The 17,643-nt window shown below is 45.6% G+C and overlaps 1 protein-coding gene across 1 annotated transcript; it reads left to right on the top strand.

Moving 5' to 3' along the window:
• The first annotated feature begins 588 nt into the window (after positions 1-588).
• UCMA (upper zone of growth plate and cartilage matrix associated) lies at positions 589-10,520 on the top strand. The gene is made up of 5 exons (XM_019738276.2): positions 589-756; positions 1,063-1,128; positions 1,230-1,325; positions 5,280-5,378; positions 10,059-10,520. The coding sequence occupies exons 1-5, from the start codon at positions 699-701 to the stop codon at positions 10,154-10,156; spliced, it is 417 nt and encodes a 138-aa protein (XP_019593835.2). The 5' UTR covers positions 589-698; the 3' UTR covers positions 10,157-10,520.
• Positions 10,521-17,643: the final 7,123 nt, after the last annotated feature.

Here is a 17,643-nt window from a genome sequence, read left to right as displayed (position 1 = left end):
GGCTTTGCACACACTGTGTGCTCCCCCACTCTGCAGAGGAAGGCTGACTCTGCCTCTCTTCTTCAATGTCTTGAAAGGGCTGTGAGACCACAGGCTACGGGGCCCTGCTTTGCTTAACAGTGAGCATCAGCTGTGGATGTGTCAAGGTGAGGGACACTTTGGTTACCAGGAATGTCCCACGCGTCTGTGAGGGCGTCACCCGCAGGGGGGTCTTCCTGCCGTTCTGGTTCGTCCTGGCCTGAAGCCCCCTGCATCGAAGCCCTCCTTGAGCCCCTCTTCCATCCACAGGCTTCAGTCTCCAGGATGAGTTCCCACAGCAGATGCCAGGACCTCTCTGAAACGTGCCTTTGGTCTCTAGAATCCTGACCCTGAGGCTGGGCATTCCAACAGCAACTCCTTGGGTGCGGATCATGGAAAGGCCACTTCAGAACTGTCCTAGCCTGGGCCCTAACAACAGGCTCTGCTTCTGTGAGGTTTGCTAGGTGCCAAAAACATCTCTGGTGTTCCAGCAGGAGCAGCCAATGGAAGCCACGGCCGGGACCACTCCCACTCACCCCCCAACCCCCCCGTGGCATCCCAGCCTCCTGAATCTCTCCTCCCTCTCCTGGCCTGTCTGACACAGAAGTGAGGACCCAGGAGCCTCAGGAAACCCTCTATCTGCCCTGTGGCTCCCAGACGGAGCCTCAGCCTTTCCAAAGATGACCTGGAGAGAATTGCTCCTTGTCTCCTGTCTCTCGGCGGCCGTGCTCCTGTGCAGTGAGTATGGGGAGGCTCCAGGATGGATTGGTGTTAGGTAAGGCCATGCAGGTAGCCTAACCTAACCAGGGAGAAAGGGGGATGCTTATCTGTAAGGCAGGTGTACCGGGTATGTGTGTGTAACATAAAACAACACAGAGAAAACAGCTTTCCTGGGCACAGCGGCTCTGGGCTGGTGTATGTGGGATTCAGGAGCTCACACCAGGGCCTGCCAGGTCACAGAGCCTGGGAAGGACTGTCCTGGACTGGCTGGGGGTACGGGTCCCCTTGGGGTGCTTCTGCCCTCACTCTGCTCTCCTCCCACAGTGCTGCAGGAAGGGACCAGTGCATCCGTGGGCACCAGGCAGGTGGCCGGACAAGAGGCCCAGGAAGGTGAGTGCAGGGACCAGCCAGGGGTGCAGGCTGGGTGGCTGGCTCCTGCGGTCACCTTGGGGAGCCCTTGCTGGTTGTCACCGGCCTCTCTTGGGTTGTAGACGTGGAACAGAAGATCTTCATGCAGGAATCAGATGCCTCGAATTTCCTCAAGAAGCGCAGCAAGCGGTCCCCCAAATCCCAAGAGGAGGTGAACGGTAAGGACGCTGCTGCTCCCCGTTTCCTTCTCTGCCCAGCAGCTGGACCGCAGGGACTGCAAGGGCCCAACAGCTCACCCTAGGTCCTTCGGGATCACAGCGACTGCAGCTGCGATTGAGAATCTCCACATTTCCTCGATCGCAGGTCACATCTTTGACTATGCTGTCAGAATAAGGAACAAAAAGGGACGGTGCCACATGCACTTAACACTGATGAGCTACATCCTGGTTTCAGAAAGTTAAAACCATAAAGGGGAAAATCTATAATCTAGTCGAGAGGAGCACCATACCTGTGTGTGCTTTTTTGGGGTACTGCACAGTGAACCCTCAGATGCAAGAGCAATAGCGTTGCAAGTAGGGAGAGGGCATGTAGGACTTGGAGCTGGGATTGTGGGTTTGGTGACAGCTTTGCTGCTAAGTGGCTTTGGCCACTTCCTCTCCCTGGGCCCAAGTTTCCTTATTTACAAGCCCCTGAAAGTGTGGTGTTCAGCCAGCAGTGGTTTTTTTTAGTTTTCATTTCCAATGCATTCGGGAGGCTTTTAAATTTGGAAGCATATCTTCTTCTTGGCCTGAAGTAGGCCCTGGTGTCCCCTGCCTAGCAGGGACCCTCATTTCCATGACCTGCTGACCCTGGGAGGCATTTGAGTTTTCTGCCCTTGAACCAGATTCTTCCAAGGACTCTGAGCACTGACTGTCTTTGAGTCTACGGCTTGATTCATTACTTGTGCGTGGGTCTCAATAAACTCTTTGTGTCGCTCAGCACACTCGGCAAGGTAACTTGCTCAGTAAAAATAACAGGACTGTTTACAAATGATGGGGAAGAAGAGAGGAGAAAAATGCTGGGAGATACAATCCCCCCTCCCTTTAAAATTGGATACATATTAATAACACTGGGGAAATGTCCAGGTCTCACACAACGTGGGATTTAAAAGTTAGCAAATGTCAAGAAACACTGAAAAGACTGATGGAGGTTGGGCAGTTCTTGATAGAAATCACAGAAGCAACCTTCTGGCAGACTTCCAGTGGGGAACAGTTGTAAATTTAGGAGAGGCAAATAGTTTCCATCCTTGGACGCTGAGCAGAACAATGAGACACGGGACGAAGCCAAAGGGCCCTCACCTCACACAGAAGCTCAGTATGTCAGTCGTGGGGGTGGGGGTGAGGCGCAGGCAGTTCAGGACAGCATGGTGAGTATCTAGGATGCACCTGAGTTCATCTGCTGTCACCTGGTCACTCCTGTGGATGGGCAGGAGAACAGTGCCCAATTATGTCTCGGGTTGGATAAAAGGCAAGTGACACTTTGATAAACTTGAATTTGGAACCAGGAAACAGGCATCTGATATCTCCAAGCTTCTGGGTAAAGATGCAGGTCATTTGAGGTGAAAGGAGGCAGTAATCCGATGAAATGCATGTTCCTGAGACGGGATGGACACGATGCATAGTGTTAAGAACAGCATCTTGTCCCAGGAATTAAATTGTTCTTACTCATTGCTGAGTTAAAGGTCTAATTTGTGGCACCTCTGAAAGGGCAGTTTGGCCAGACTGTTGCTTTTCTGGAGTACACAGAGATGGAAAATGCTTCTTTAGGAATTGGTGGTGGCTCAAGCACCTGCTTCCTGGGATTTAAGCCCCCTGTCCCCCCACAGCAGCTTTCTGGTGTCTGGGAGCACCATGGAGGCTTATGGTGGGTCATAAGGGAGATACTGCTACGCAAGGTGTGTTGTATCCAGTAGTGGAATGTGGGCGCCTGGGGCTCTGGCTCCAGTCCCAGTTCTGCCCTGACCCTATGACCTTGATTAGGTCACTGCTCCTCTCTGAGCCTGAATCCCCTCCTCAGAAAGGTGTGGATGTGGGGCAAGGGGTGAGGCATGGGGAATGACTGGAGTACCAATCCCTTCCGCCAGACTAAAGGTTCCTGCAACTTGGTAGGTAAAGGCACAGGTGTGGGAAAAGCATGCGATTTACCTAAGGAAACTGCACTGAGATCAATTCACAGACACCTTGGTTTTTCATCAGAGTTAAATAATAAACGCATAATGTAAACAACTAGCATTTAATTAATTTACTTATTCTTGAAAGATTTCAAGAAGGATTTGAGATGGTTTACAGTACTACTGTTTTGCAAAGTGATACTACTTGTTTCTCCCAACACCTCTGCAATGTTGGGTGGGGCAGGAAACCAATGGCTTTCCTCAGTTTCTCTGCTTCCATCACCAACCCCCCACTTCCTCTGGCACATGCAAGCTGGTGGGGGCAGCAGCACCTCAGTCTCCCCACTGTGAGGTGAGGGGAGTCACACCTCACATCATGGGAGGGACGAGGTGCTCTGAGAGACCCGTTCCTCCTGCACCAGACATGGCCTTCAGGTTGTCATAGATTTTTCCAGCGGAAGCCCAGTTAAACGAAGCATCTTGAAACTCAAGAGAGCTTTAAATAATTTCCACTGGATAATCACAGCTCGCACACCACAGGGATCAATGTGAAGACTTAAGGGCAGAAATGGATGAATTTGGGAACTACCTTATTTTACGTCTAAAAATCTAAAATCTAGGGAGATTTTTTTTCTGGGCTACATTAGAGCAGGTGAGGAGCAGCTGCACCGGCCGGTGAGGTGCGATGTGGTAGTGTAGGTGGGGCTTCCCTCTGGGGCTCAAGGTACTGTTGGCGGGCTTCACTGTTCAACTGCCAAGGAATGGTCACCATGTGTATGTGTTCTCAGCGAATTTTCAGTTTTCACTGGGTGCACCTCCTGTTTCATAATGTGGAACTAGGATTCCTCATAAGGAGGTTTACAGCCAACTTTGCTGGAATGCACTGCCTTACAAAATAAGGGATACCTACGGTTGGTATTTCCACCAGGAAGTTTGCCTGATATCCTGTACTAGTTATCTACTGCTGTGTAACAAATAATCCCCAAATTTAGCAGCTTAAAAAAATTACCCCAAAATTTAGCAGCTTGAAACAATGAATGTTGTTGTCTCAGTTGCTGGGGTCAGCAAGGTAGCAGTACGGCTTAGCTGGTAGCCTAAAGCTCAGGGTCTATTAAGAGCCGAGGCTACAGGCATCGCATATTCTGATTGCGAGAAGATTCGTTTTCAGGCTCATTCACATGGCTGTTGGTAAGCTTCAGGTCCTGCTGACTATTAGTGAAGGATATCAGTTCCTTGCCATGAGTGGGTCTCTCCATAAGTCAGCTTACAATATGGCAGGTGGCTTCTCTCAGAGGGAGATGATAGATATGTGCAGGGGTGGGGGGAGAAGAGCCCCAAACGGAAGCCACATCTCATCTGTAACCTATCTGGGAAGTCATATCCCATCACATTTGCTATATTCTGTTCATTAGCAAAGAGTGACTAGGCCAACCCCACACAAGGGGAGGGAATTACCCAAGGGCATGCATATCAGGGGATCATCTTAGACCCCTATCACAGGCCATCACGGTGCCCTGCATAGATTCCTGTCACAGCAGCCATGCCTTTCAGTAGAGGGACAGAATCTCTTACTTGCTGCTGTAATCCCAGTGCCTCACATACATTATGGCTGTGATAGGTGCTCAAAGGTGTGGCATGGACCCGGAGGTATTAATTAACGTGAAACGACCTTTAAGTTAAATTACTTCCTCATAGAATTCATTTCTGATCATCAGACTTCTAGTTTCTAAGTGCCCTAGTATACCAGGCTTCACCGTGAATTTTATGAGTGATGCTAAATCGCTTCGTCTTTTCGAGTCTCAGTCTTCTACTTTGCAAGATGGGAAGATCTCCTACCTGGGTCCTTCAAGTTTGAAAGTCTATGTCAGGCGTAAACCATTTCAGTGAAGCCTGCATCCTTACCCCTCACAAACAACCTTCCCAATCAGACGAAGTTTCTTAGGCAAAAATGATCAGTGTTCCCCTAAATGTGTGCAGCTGCCTCTATTCCTGGGGGCAACTTCCGTCTCTTCCCCTTCCCCAGCGGAGAACAGGCAGAAGCTGTGGGTTGATGAGCTGCGGAAAGAATATCACGAGGAACAACGGAACGAGTATGAGAACTTCGTGGAAGAGCAAAATGACGGTAAGCGCTCTTCAGCCAGCATCTTTGGGGAAGTGGGGCTTGGTGGGAAAATCAAGACTTGCCTGTTTCTTCCCCCTAAATTTTAATTAGAGGAAGAGAAGCTTTACTTTCATGTCTACAGGAGTCTTGAAAAGGGAGAAAGTCATAAAATGGCCATAGAACTTGAAAAGGGACAGAAAAGGACAGCACCCCCTCAGTTACCACGGATTCAGGGACTGGGGATGGGGGAATTTGGGGCTCACTGTATTTTCTCCTCCTACTTGGGAATCACTGTGGTGGCCTGTGTTCTCTTAGCGCCTACGCAAGTTGCTTAGCTCTGGTAGACTTGGGCTGGGAGGATTTCAAACTGACTTCCAAATGCCTTGGATTTCTATCAAGGTAATGGCTCTAGAAACTACTCATCGTGGCAAACCAAGGCCTTCGTTCACCTGTTCTCTAGACTGGTGGAAGCAAAGCAGAACTCAGGAAGCGCTGGTCACCGGTGCCCTGCCTTGTAGCTTCCCCACCTCCAATACCAACATTTACAGCTGACGTGAAGGCTCCAACTCACCCACAGCAGCGGGCACTTGCAGTTTCTACATGTTTTGCTTGTGCCCTCACCCAGCTGCTGTCAGTGACTTCCTTGCTAAGCCATCACTTTTGCCTCAGTGTGTCACCTGGCATTCAGTGCATCTCGTCCCTGCCCTCAACCCTTGGGCAGACAGGGCTCCTGCCTCCCTCAGGAAATGCTGATTTCGTCAAGGCCTCCGTGGAGGCAGCTGGGTGTGGGTGTGGTTGTGGGGTAAAGGGAGGCACCATCTGAACCAGTCTCCCATGGGGTTGAATTTGACTTTGGACTTAAGCGACCTCACATGTCACCCACAGCAAAAATCTGTAGGTACATTTAATAGGGATCAGAGCAGCAGACGTGTGTGTGTGTGTGTGTGTGTGTGTTCCCTTCTTTTCTGGTTTTTCTTCAAACTTCAAGACTGACATGCTCCTGAGCAAGCCCCTTACGTACATGACCTTGGTCAGAAGGCCCCAGTTTAGTGACCTTTGTTAGAGAAGTCAGTGATTTCAACTCTGAAGTTGTCACCTTCTGGCTTGTTTGCCCTGCTGTATTTGGGAGGTTACACACTCTTAGGGGCTCTCTTAGTGAAAGGATATGATCACCAGGTGCCCGAGGGCTGCAAGCCATGCCCATTGCCCTGCAGACAGGTGTTGGGCTTGGATCCTGGCAAACCAAACTTTCCTGGGAACATTCTTCAAACAACTCAGGCTCTTGTAACTCAGAGGCAAATAGTTCTGCTGGAGATTTGTTTACCAGCTTGGGGAGAGGCATTTAAAAAATGAAAATGTGGCCTCCAAAATTCCTTCGACATTTTTTTTCTTAAACTCATAGTATTAACAACAGCGTTTCATTTTGTGTCTTTTCAAATGTTTCAAGTCCAAATGTCTAGCATCTGGGTGGAAAACATTCCCCATTTTTCCTTTCATGGTGAATCAGGACGAGGGCTAGGCATCTCAGGGATGGCAGGTCCTCCACCAAAGCCAGAGGAGACTGAGAGAGGGGACCTCAGGCCTCGCCCAGAAGACGAAGATGCTGCAGGGCCGGGCACAGGCCTTTGGAGGCTGCAGTGACAGCAGCTGCTGGCATTCATGAGCACTTGCTCCAGCAGGCTCTGGACTGAACCACCTAATTCGTAAGACCAGCCTCTGAGGTCTCACAATTTCCATTGCAGTTCTCTGAGGTCTCACAATTTCCATTTCGAAAACAGCCTTAGAAAGGGTACGTGAATACCCAAGGTGACATAGCTGGTAAGGGGTCCGAACTAAGCCAGCAAAGCTCATGTTCTTGTACATGGATGATCAAATGCGTAGAGGTCCTGGAGATCTTCGGTGCAGAAACAGACCCATGAGGAGAGAATGACGGAGGGAATGACGGGAAAGCAGAAGGGGCCCACAGGGGGCCTCCCCAGAGATTGAAGTTGGCAGTGCGGTGGAGCAGGCCCAGACGGCCTGAGGGTAAATGTTGATAAAGGAAAAACATTTCAATGTTCTCCTCTTCCCGTGACTCTGCCCCAGAACACTGGCTGCTGCTTGGTGCCCAGGCTGCCGGAAACCTACCTCCACCCAGGGGCGGTGCTCAGAGCCCCTCTCTGAGGCCCCCACTCTCCCCCGTCAGGACTCTGGTTTCAGTTAGCTGTCTTGATCTCACAATGTCACCTACTCTCTGAATAACTGAGAGCACTTGGATGTTTGTCCTCTCCCTAAAATTATTGCTTCATACAAGCAAATGCTGAGGGATTACCAGGGGTAACCAGGAGGACTCGGATTTCCAATGGAGGGGTTTTAGGCAGAAGGTCTGGAGAGAGATTTCTGGACAAGAGTGATGTTCCTAAAGGCCTTAAAATCCCATCCCAAAGGCTCTGTATCTAACCACCCAGGACCTCGGTCCTGGCCTGGGTAGGGGGCTGGGAAGGGTTAGAGCCTCACTGGGCTCTGCCATGGCTCCTGGTTGCAACTCTACTCAAAACCACCAGCTTCACGTGGCAAAAATAACTTTGTCTTGTGCCTTTGAAAGCTCCAGGATAAACAGCCTGCCGGGCTTCCACTTCTAAGGCCTATGTGGCAGCCTACGTTGGCTTCCACTTTCAAAGCCGGAAGCCTGGGTCAAGCTTTCAGAGGCTGGCTGCGTGACAGAGGCTGGTTGGTCACAAGTGGTGCCCTACACCAAAGCCACACTGTCAGGGCCTCCGGTCTTCACTGGGGAGGCCTTACCTTTTATCTAGTGAAAAGGTCTAAGAAGACTCTGGCATGGCCTGGGGGGAAGAATCAAATCCTGTGTCACAATCATGCTCTCAAGATAGGCAAAAAGTAGCTGGTCTGAGAAAGGTATGAACGGCCGACACCTAACACCCAAAGCTCCAGCCTAAGACTCACTCTGAGCTCCAAGCTGTCCCTGGGGTACCAAGTCCCTGTAGGGATTTTCAGCACCAAGGTTAGCACCCACTCTCGGCTCACACAGGAAAGATCCATTCCCAGCAGCCACAGCGCCTAAACACCCAGTGGTAACCAGAGGCCCTTCCTGCTGGGGGCGTCCGGCTCTCACAGGACTCCCTTTTCCTCCACACTCTGAAGCCACGAGGCCATTCTGTTAGCCCAGTGCCATAGAGAATGCATTTCACCAGCACTAAACTTGGGTTCACAGGCTTTTTGATCCTTGATATTTATAATCTTCTTCTGTTAGGAATGTCCATCCTCCCAGCATTTTTCAGATACTTTTAAAAAAATTATGGCAAAATATATGTAACACAAAATTTGCCATCTTAGCTAATTTTAAGCGTACAATTCAGTGGCATTTAGTACAGGCACAATGTTGTGTAACCATCACCACTACTTTCCAAACCCTTTCGTCACCTCAAACAGAAACTCTGTACCCATTAGGCAATAACTCTCCATTCTCCAGCCCCTGGTAACCTCTAATGTATTTTGTCTCTATGAATTTGCCTGTCCTGGGTATGTCATAGACGGGGGGAATCACGTAATATTTGTCTTTTTGCGTCTGGCGTATTTCACTTAGCATGTTTCAAAGTTCATTCACGTTGTAGCATGCATCAGGTAACCCCTTTTTATCGCTGAATAATACATACATACGTACACACACACATACATGAGTGTGTGTGTGTGTATGTATGTGTGTGTGTGTATATATATATATATATATATATATATATATATATATATGTATATAGCTCACATTTTATTTTTTTATTCATTTGGTCCTGTCTTCAGTTCTTTTAGGTATATACCTAAGAATGGAATTGTTGGCTTATATGGGAATTCTGCTCAGCTTTTTGAGGAGCCACATGGATGCTTTTTAAACATTTAAGGCCTTGTGGTATCTGCTTGAGCTTGGATGGTACTTAGCAACACTAGGCAGTCTTGAAGTGGCATCAGGACCCTAATTCTACAATTGCACAATCATCAGACATATGTCTTATGAATGGCAGTAAAATCAGGACTTTCTTACTCATTGAAAATTCCCTTCTGATCTTTTTAGCCTTTTGCTATGAAAAATTTCAAATACATGTAAAAATATACAGGATAATGAACCTCCATATGCCCAGAATCAGCAATTATCAAGATTTCTCCAGAGTTGCTTCAACCATTCCTTTTTCCAGTTAGTGTTAAAAACATTATTTTTAAAGCTTAGAAAACACAGAAAAGGATACGAGAAAAAATTACTCATAATCCCTCAAAGTTGACAATTATTTCCTTCCATGATGTTTTCAACGGTATGGCATGTAGCCTCTGTGTATTATTTCTATTTTATTACGTTTGTATTTTGTTTCTTAGTAATAACTTTGAGCCAATGTCTGCATCAGGCCCTTCCCCCTTTGCTGGTTGTGTAGGGGAAGCACTGAACGGGATGCCGGACCCTGGTCTCGGCTCTCTTGGCAACCAGCTCTGTGACTGTCACCTGCCTTGGCCTGAGCCTTAAAGTGCAGCCTTTGGACTCAGGGTTCTCAGGCCCTACCAGCTCTGACACCTCATGTCCGTTGACAATGCACACAGGTACAGCTGTTTCATGCCAACACGGTGCTGGCTGTTTTGAGCTGACAGCTGCCAAAAGACCTTGTGGCTCTCCTGAGATCAGAGTCCTCTCCATCCTAACATGACCTCATCTCTCCTCCCCAGAACAGGAAGAGAGAAGCCGGGAGGCTATTGAGCAATGGCGCGAGTGGCATTATGACGGCCTGTACCCACCGTATCTCTATAACCGTCACCACATCTGACCTCGTGACAAACCCAGAAGACAGAGTTGGAAACACACGGCGTACCCACCCCAGGTGTTCCAGTAACTCTCTCCCACAAACACAGGCCCCTTCAAAGCATCTCAACTTGGGGCCTGCTGTGGGAAACACACAGGCCTTTTGTTCTGACAGGTTAAAATGTCCTGGCTTTAGCTTCTTTACAGATGAATTCTGAGATAAGCAAATGCCTGCAGGGCTGCCTAACACCAAACCTACAGTGGTTTCCCCTTGCTTAGCCATTGTTCGCAATGTTAAGATTCCCATCCCACAGAACATGAAAAGAACCACAGCGAAGAGAACAGATTACATGTTTGCTTATAACTTACAAATAAAAATGCTGAGTCAACCTTGTGAATTATCTTCTCAAATCTGAAACTGAGCAGGGGTCACCTTGTCTCCCCTGAGGGAAAAAGTTACTCTCACTGACTTGTGCATTTGAAAGCTTGAACTCAGGACTACTGCTCACCATTTCCTCAGCACGAATCAGTAGTCTCATGAATGCGAGAACAATGCTAATACAATTGTTTTGGTAAAACCATTCTCTGAGGAGGTTACTGAACCCAAGCACTTCTCTGAAAAGAGTCTTAAGGTTCAACTGTGGTGTTTAACTGCACTGATCAGGAGCCAGGGTTACAGCAAGGCCAGCTGTAATCCAAACTAGAAATTAAGTTTTGGTGTCATCTCCTTTTTCTTCACAGCACCTGTATTAGTTTGCTAGGGCTGCCATAACAAAGTACCACAAACCGGGTGGCTTAGAACAATAAAAATGTATTCTCCCACAGTTCTGGAGGCTGGAAGCCTGAAATTATGGTGTTTGCAGAGCCACACCCCTCCAAAGGCTCTAAAGGAGGATCCTTCCTCCCCTCTTCCAGCTTCTAGGAGCCCCAGGCATTCCTTGGCTGGTGGCTGCAGCATTCCAATCTCTGCCCCATTGTCACACGGCCTCTGCTCTCCTCAGGTCTTCACATCATCTTCCCTCTGTCTGTGTCTCCTCGTCTCTTCTTATAAGGGCACCAGTCATACTGAATTAAGTACCCTACTAACCTCACCTTAACCCGATTACGTCTATAAAGACCCTATTTCCAAATCAGGTCACATTCATAGGTACTGGGGCTTAGGACTTCAACGTATCTTTTTTTTTTTGGGGGGGGCACAACTTAACCCATAGCAGTGCCCCTTTCTCCTCTCCTTACTACTCTGCCTTCCTGCTCCAGACTCAGCATCTCTCCTGCATCCATTCTTGCTCTCAACTGCCTTCTGGAATTCCACACTAAGAATACAGAAGACTAAGAACAACTTAAGCAGGCACTGCTTAAGCACCTGTGGGGTCACAGCACTCATGATGGAGAGGACTCTAGATGAAGAATAAGCATCCACTGTTGGCCATCTCCCGGTCCCCACCCCTGGCCCTTACCCCATGACTAGGGTCCCTGGCTAGCCAGTCCAGCCTGCTTTTGAGGCAACTTTCCTTTGAGGAAAAGCTGCTCCACTGTAAAATACCCCACCAGAGGTGAGGCTATTTATTATATCAGGACAGTTTGCAATGAATGTGTATATTTTAAAATAATATTTAAAAAGTGACAAAATCTTTAAAAAACATGCTAGTGATAAAGTGATTATGCATTTTCCAAATGACCTCATATATATATAGTCTAGTCAGCACTGCATTTTCTCACACCAGACAGGCGTTGAACAGGCCTTGGGAAGTTAAGAAAGGCAACAGGCAAACCCCATCAACTGTTACCAAGGCACATAGAACAGAGGAGCCATTCTCCTCTCCGCAGTCCTGTATTCATAATCTGTTGACTCGGGCTTGGGGCACAAGTCCTGTCGCAGCAAGGGAAAGCAGTGCCCAGTTTTCCAGTGACATGATGCACTTGTGTTCAATGTGCCTTAAGTGACAGGATTCGAAGCTGAGACTCCACAATACTTTGATTATGCTCTTTTGGGGATTACTAAGGTATGTGCTCTAAAGTTATGTGACCAACACATATCTTAGATATCTGTGGGTGTCCAAACTGGATCAAATAAGAATGCTCCCAAAGGAAACCAGGCGAGTAATGAAGTTTCCTCAGGCTTGGAAAAACGTGCACAAAATATTCCACTGAACACTGCAGTTCACCACTTAAAACATTCTTTACACTTTCATTCATCCTTACCCAATCTTTTTTTTTTTTAAAACAAGATATTTCTACTGTAAAATTATTTTGGTTATAATATGTGCTCAGAGTAGCAAATTCAAGCAATACAGAAATCCGTTACCCCAAAAGGGAGTCTTTGCCTTTGCTTCTTTAGTTCTATCCTGAGGTGAGCCCTGCTGGTGGTTTTGGTGTGTATCCTTCCAGGTTTTCTGTTTATACTCACATACTCCATCCTTTACAATGGCCACGTCACATGTCATTACATAAGTCCAGAGAGCCCTTCCCTCAGTAGTGCAGGTAGGAGCTACTTAGCAGATCTGAGTTGGTGAAACAGCACTGGCTGATATCAGAAGTTGAGCTCTGAAAGCTTCCTCTTACTAACAAGGTCTAACATGAGTATTTACCTCAACCAAGTAGCTCCATTTTCGACACCACGTTCCTTGCTTCTTTCTAGTAAGCAAGGAAAGCATTGTGGAATGGGGGCCTTTTACCAGAACACTTTTTACATTGGATCTGCCCAGCTTACGCACGCTTCTCTGTGAGGTAATGGGTGCTCAGAACACTGTGCTCCTCCAGTTTCCCTCGGTAAGCCCTAGTTTATATTTATATCACATGGCACTAGTGGGGTGTGTGTGTCTTTTCTCCCTTTGCATGTTAGTGAATATACTAAAGTTTAGTTACCCTATTCCTCTCAGTAAGGTTTCTGAAAATAAATACAATGCTGGGTCATAACTACACACATATTAAATTGGATAAATCAAAGAGGTTATGTGTTTATCATCACTGAACATCTTTGGTTTAAGAACAATCTTTTCTTAAACCAAGCAAATGGAGAACATTGGCAGAGAAGTCAGAGAGAATCCTTGCAATGTACACTGTTCATGGTGTCTCCTTAGATCACAGATCTCACCGTCCTCTAAACCAGACCTCACGAGGTTACTGGTGCACAACCACCGGATCCACATATTCCCACCAGCCACCCCACTGCCCTCGCGCCTGTTTGCCACAGAACAGCTCTTTAGAAACCTGCTGCTCTGCACGGCCCTCACGGAAACTACTAGGAGGAGCTTGAAATGAGAATGCTACAGCAGTGGGACTAAACTGGCGTCAAGAGCTGTGCAGATACCTCAACATTTTATGACTATTTTTACTTATTACCTGATGAGACTGAAATGATTTGGGAGGAAGTAGTATTTCAAAGTTTGGAAGCATGTATCTCAACAGAAAGGCATGGAGCTCTGCTGTTTGCCTTGTATCTCCCCAGGCTCTGATCTGGATGGGAGAAATCAGTCGGCTTCAGTGGAACAAAGGTCTGGGATGTTCCTTCTGGAATTACGCAGCAAGAGATGCATGCGCGGATCCCATCTGCCTCCTACCACACTCCAGACAGTGGCAGAACAGGGAGCCTTAGGCAAGCCAGCCAGATATACCCTCAGGCTCAAGGTGTGTGCTCGTGGGGGTGAGGCTTCGCACGGCATCTAATCCCACCTAGATTGGAAATTCTTGCTAACAGGCATGTAGGAACAACATGTGTCTAATCTTAACTCGGTTGCCAAGTACAGCAAGATGGGGAGCCAACCAGCTGGGGCAGCAGTACAAGGTTAGCCATTGGCTAGCTCAGATTTAAGGTAGGACTCTGGGCTATTGGGCCAGTGATACAAGTGAGGTGCAGTCTACGCACACGAAACTGCCCTCTTGGTTGACCAGGGCCTCAAGCCAGGCGCCTGAGGGTCAGGTTCAGTCCCTGACCCTTTAGATTGGTAACCCCAATTTATGAGGGGTCTCTGTGTTTTCACACCCAGCTGGGCAAGAAAAACAAAGCATTGCTCTCTCCCCTCAGCCAGGAAACAGAAGCTGTGACCTGGCCTGTTATAAGTGATGATAACCCATCCAAACATCTTCTGGCAAGAGGGCCAGCAACCAGGTAGATGGTGGCTGAAGCCTCTGACTCACAGCCATACAGAGAAGCCACCATCTCAAAAGACTGGCCCTGTCCATAGAAAGAAACACTGCTGTCAAAAACCAAGAATGGTCTGGGTGAGTGGCCAGCTTAACAGAACAAAACAAAACAAAACAGCCTGCCCTTGCCTTTTCAATGACCGCGCTTGGCATGTTGGCTGTAGATAAACAACTCTGGCAGAAATGGGCTCCCTTATTTCTGGCAGAAATAAGAATTCTATTACCTCGTCCTACCCCATCCTTAACAAGGGCCCCATTATTCCTCAGGGTTTTCAAATTCCACCCAGAATTCCTTCACTAAAAGCCAATCACAGTCATTTCTGGACAGGGGGAAGCATGCCAAAGGTAACAGGAACGGGAGGGAGTCTGGGCAGCCACATTTAATAGGAAATTAGTAATGAAGCAATCTGTATTTTTAGACTGGCCTTGTCAAAAGTGTGGTCTTTGGGACATTCTTTAAACTCTTCTCTGTTCTTACATGACTATCTCCTAGTCCTTTAGGGGTTTCAGGAAAGTATTTGAAAACAAAGCTGTAAAAGGATGGATTGGTGAAAACTCATTTTCTGTTCATTAGTCTTGCATATCATCATTTTCTTTTGTATGCATGTGCGTGCTCTCCAGGGGAGGTACCGCAACTGATTACCGGGTACTTTTGCTTAGATTTTTTGGGGAAGAGGTGGTAATTTTTGTGAGCCAGAGAATGATTAAAAAAATTTTTTTTTTAACTTTTTATATATTTTTATAAGTTTCATTTGACTGAGTTATTTCATTTCTAATTCATTTTCAACCAATTACATTCTAATTCTTAGGAAGTTTTTCATAATTTAAATGTTCTTAAGGGATTTTTCTAAACGCAAGTTGGTTAAATGTGGAGGATCTAGTTCAAATCTCGTAACTCTGGTGTACGCTGAGATCTTACAATGTAGACTCTTTATAAAAGTCCACTTTCTACATTTTGAAATTTTTAATTAAAAAAAATTTGAATCGGTAATGTATAGACCAAGTTTAAAATTTTTAAAAGACAAAAAGGAACAATGTCTCTCCCTTGTCTCCCAAAAAAACCATGATTCCCAAGTTTTGAGTACCCTTCAAGTCACCTGTGTACGAGCTCTGACAAGTCCATGAACTCATCCTAGAAAAAGTGCTACAGACCTCACTGCTGAATATCACTATGCTCACCTTCGAAGTACTCCCCTTGGGAAGCTATGCACTGATGCCAGCACCTAGTCCACCTTTCAAAGCAATTTTGGAATTCTTTTTCTGGAATAGCCATCAGGTCTGTCACTGTATTACCCCTGATGTCCTGAATGTCATCAAAATGTCTTCTTTTCAATATTACCTTTATCTTCAGGTAAAGAAAGAAGTCACTGGGGGCCAGATCAGGTGAATAGGGAGGGTGTTACCATAGTTATTTGTTTATGGGCTAAAAACTCCCTCACAGAGTGTCATGTGAGCTGGTGCATTGTCGTGATGCAAGAGTCATGAATTGTTGGTGAAAAGTTCGGGTTGCTTTCATCTAACTTTTGCACATAGCCTTTTCATTACTGCCAAATAATAAATTTGGTTAACTGTTTGTACAGTTGGTACAAATTCATAATGAATAATCCCTGATATCAAAACATGTGAGCAACAGCGTTGCAACAAGTTCGCGAACTTAATGATCAGATCTTGTACATCTACCGTGTTTCCCAAAAATAAGACCTAGCCAGACAATCAGCTCTACTGCGTCTTTTGGAGCAAAAATTAATATAAGACCCGGTCTTATTTTACTATAAGATCCAGTCTTATATAATATAATATAATGTAATGTAATGTAATGTAATATAATATAATATAGTATATGTAATACCAGGTCTTATATTAATTTTTGCTCCAAAAGATGCATTAGAGCTGATTGTCCAGCTAGGTCTTATTTTCGGGAAACATGGTATCTAGCTATACTTTTCCATTTTTATTTTTTAAACTTGAAAATTCATTTTTGACCAATGATGCCTACTTTACCTAAACAAATTTCTTACCATTAAAAAACTCTATAGTTCATTTATGGTTAAGCATTTTTCAGCAAGCTTTCTTAAAGTAAGAAGCCTCCTACAGAAATGGCAGTTTGAGGGGCCATGCCTGACAAGAACACCAGTTTAGTACGTAAAACAAAGGCGAAAAATATTTTTCCAGGTAATTTCTCATTAATTTAGACACTAATAATGAGTCTCAAATAACACACTAGTGAGTCTAAATCATTCAGTGTGTAGACCCCCAAATTAAAAACTTTCCCAAATAAAAATGGCAACCTCATTAAGTCAAGGAGGTTGGGGCGCGCCAGCTTGTGATTTTATTACCTCATGTTTGGTTGTTTATCATGCACCCGGTGTAGAACTATGGTACTGAAGGGCAAAATATTTTATATTTAGCAAGTGGATTTAGATAATAAACAACTCAAATATACACTTAGGTTGACATCCAGAAATCACTGTTGAAAAAAGAGAATAGTACCTTCCTTTAGAAACATCACTGAAGACCATTTGTACCTTTAATTCTACGTACATGAACGACATATAACTGGACACTGCTGTTTTGGTATAATAATTATGTAAACATAAAGTCAGCATCACACCCTGAAAATGCACTCAATCCAGGTCTTGAATTGGCTGTCTGCTCCCTCTCAAGGTCAAGCCCACTAGTGTCCAACTGATAACATCATTCTAGGGGATGCAGAAGACATACAAAACCCACAATATTATTTACGGATCTTCTTGTCCAACCTTACTCAAAATACTTCCTTGATACTTAACGGTGAAACAAAATGCTTTCCTCTTCAGACTAGGAACAAGAAAAAAAGTCATATAGACAAGAACAGGAAACATCCTAAGGAATTTATTAAAAAAAAAAAATGGTGTTTGACTAATACCTGTATGTACATTTTAGCATAAACTCAGGATACAAGGCCAACAGACAAAAATGCATTTTATGTCTATATACTAGCAAGTAATAATTGGAAATTAAAATGTAAAAAAATACCATTTATAATGTCAAAACTATGGAATATTTAGAAATAATCATGACAAAATATGTATACAATATGTACAGTGAAATTACTAAACATTGCTGAGAAAAATTAAAGAAGACCCAAATTAGTGGATAGATATATATTATATTCATGGCTAGACAGTCTTAATGTTAAGATGTCAATTCCCCTCAAATTGAGCCACAGATTAAACACAAAATTCCGGCAGGATTTGGGGGACAGAAATTGACAAGCTGATTCTAAAATTTACACTGAAATGCAAAGCACCTAGAACTGCCAAGACGAAATTTGAAAAGAAGAACAAAGTTGGAGGACTAACAGTATCTTATATATTATATAGCGCCAGT

This window comes from Rhinolophus sinicus, linkage group LG02 (assembly GCF_036562045.2).
Source record: "Rhinolophus sinicus isolate RSC01 linkage group LG02, ASM3656204v1, whole genome shotgun sequence".
In the NCBI taxonomy this organism is placed as follows: domain Eukaryota; kingdom Metazoa; phylum Chordata; class Mammalia; order Chiroptera; family Rhinolophidae; genus Rhinolophus; species Rhinolophus sinicus.
This window is presented reverse-complemented; position numbering and strand designations above follow the sequence as displayed.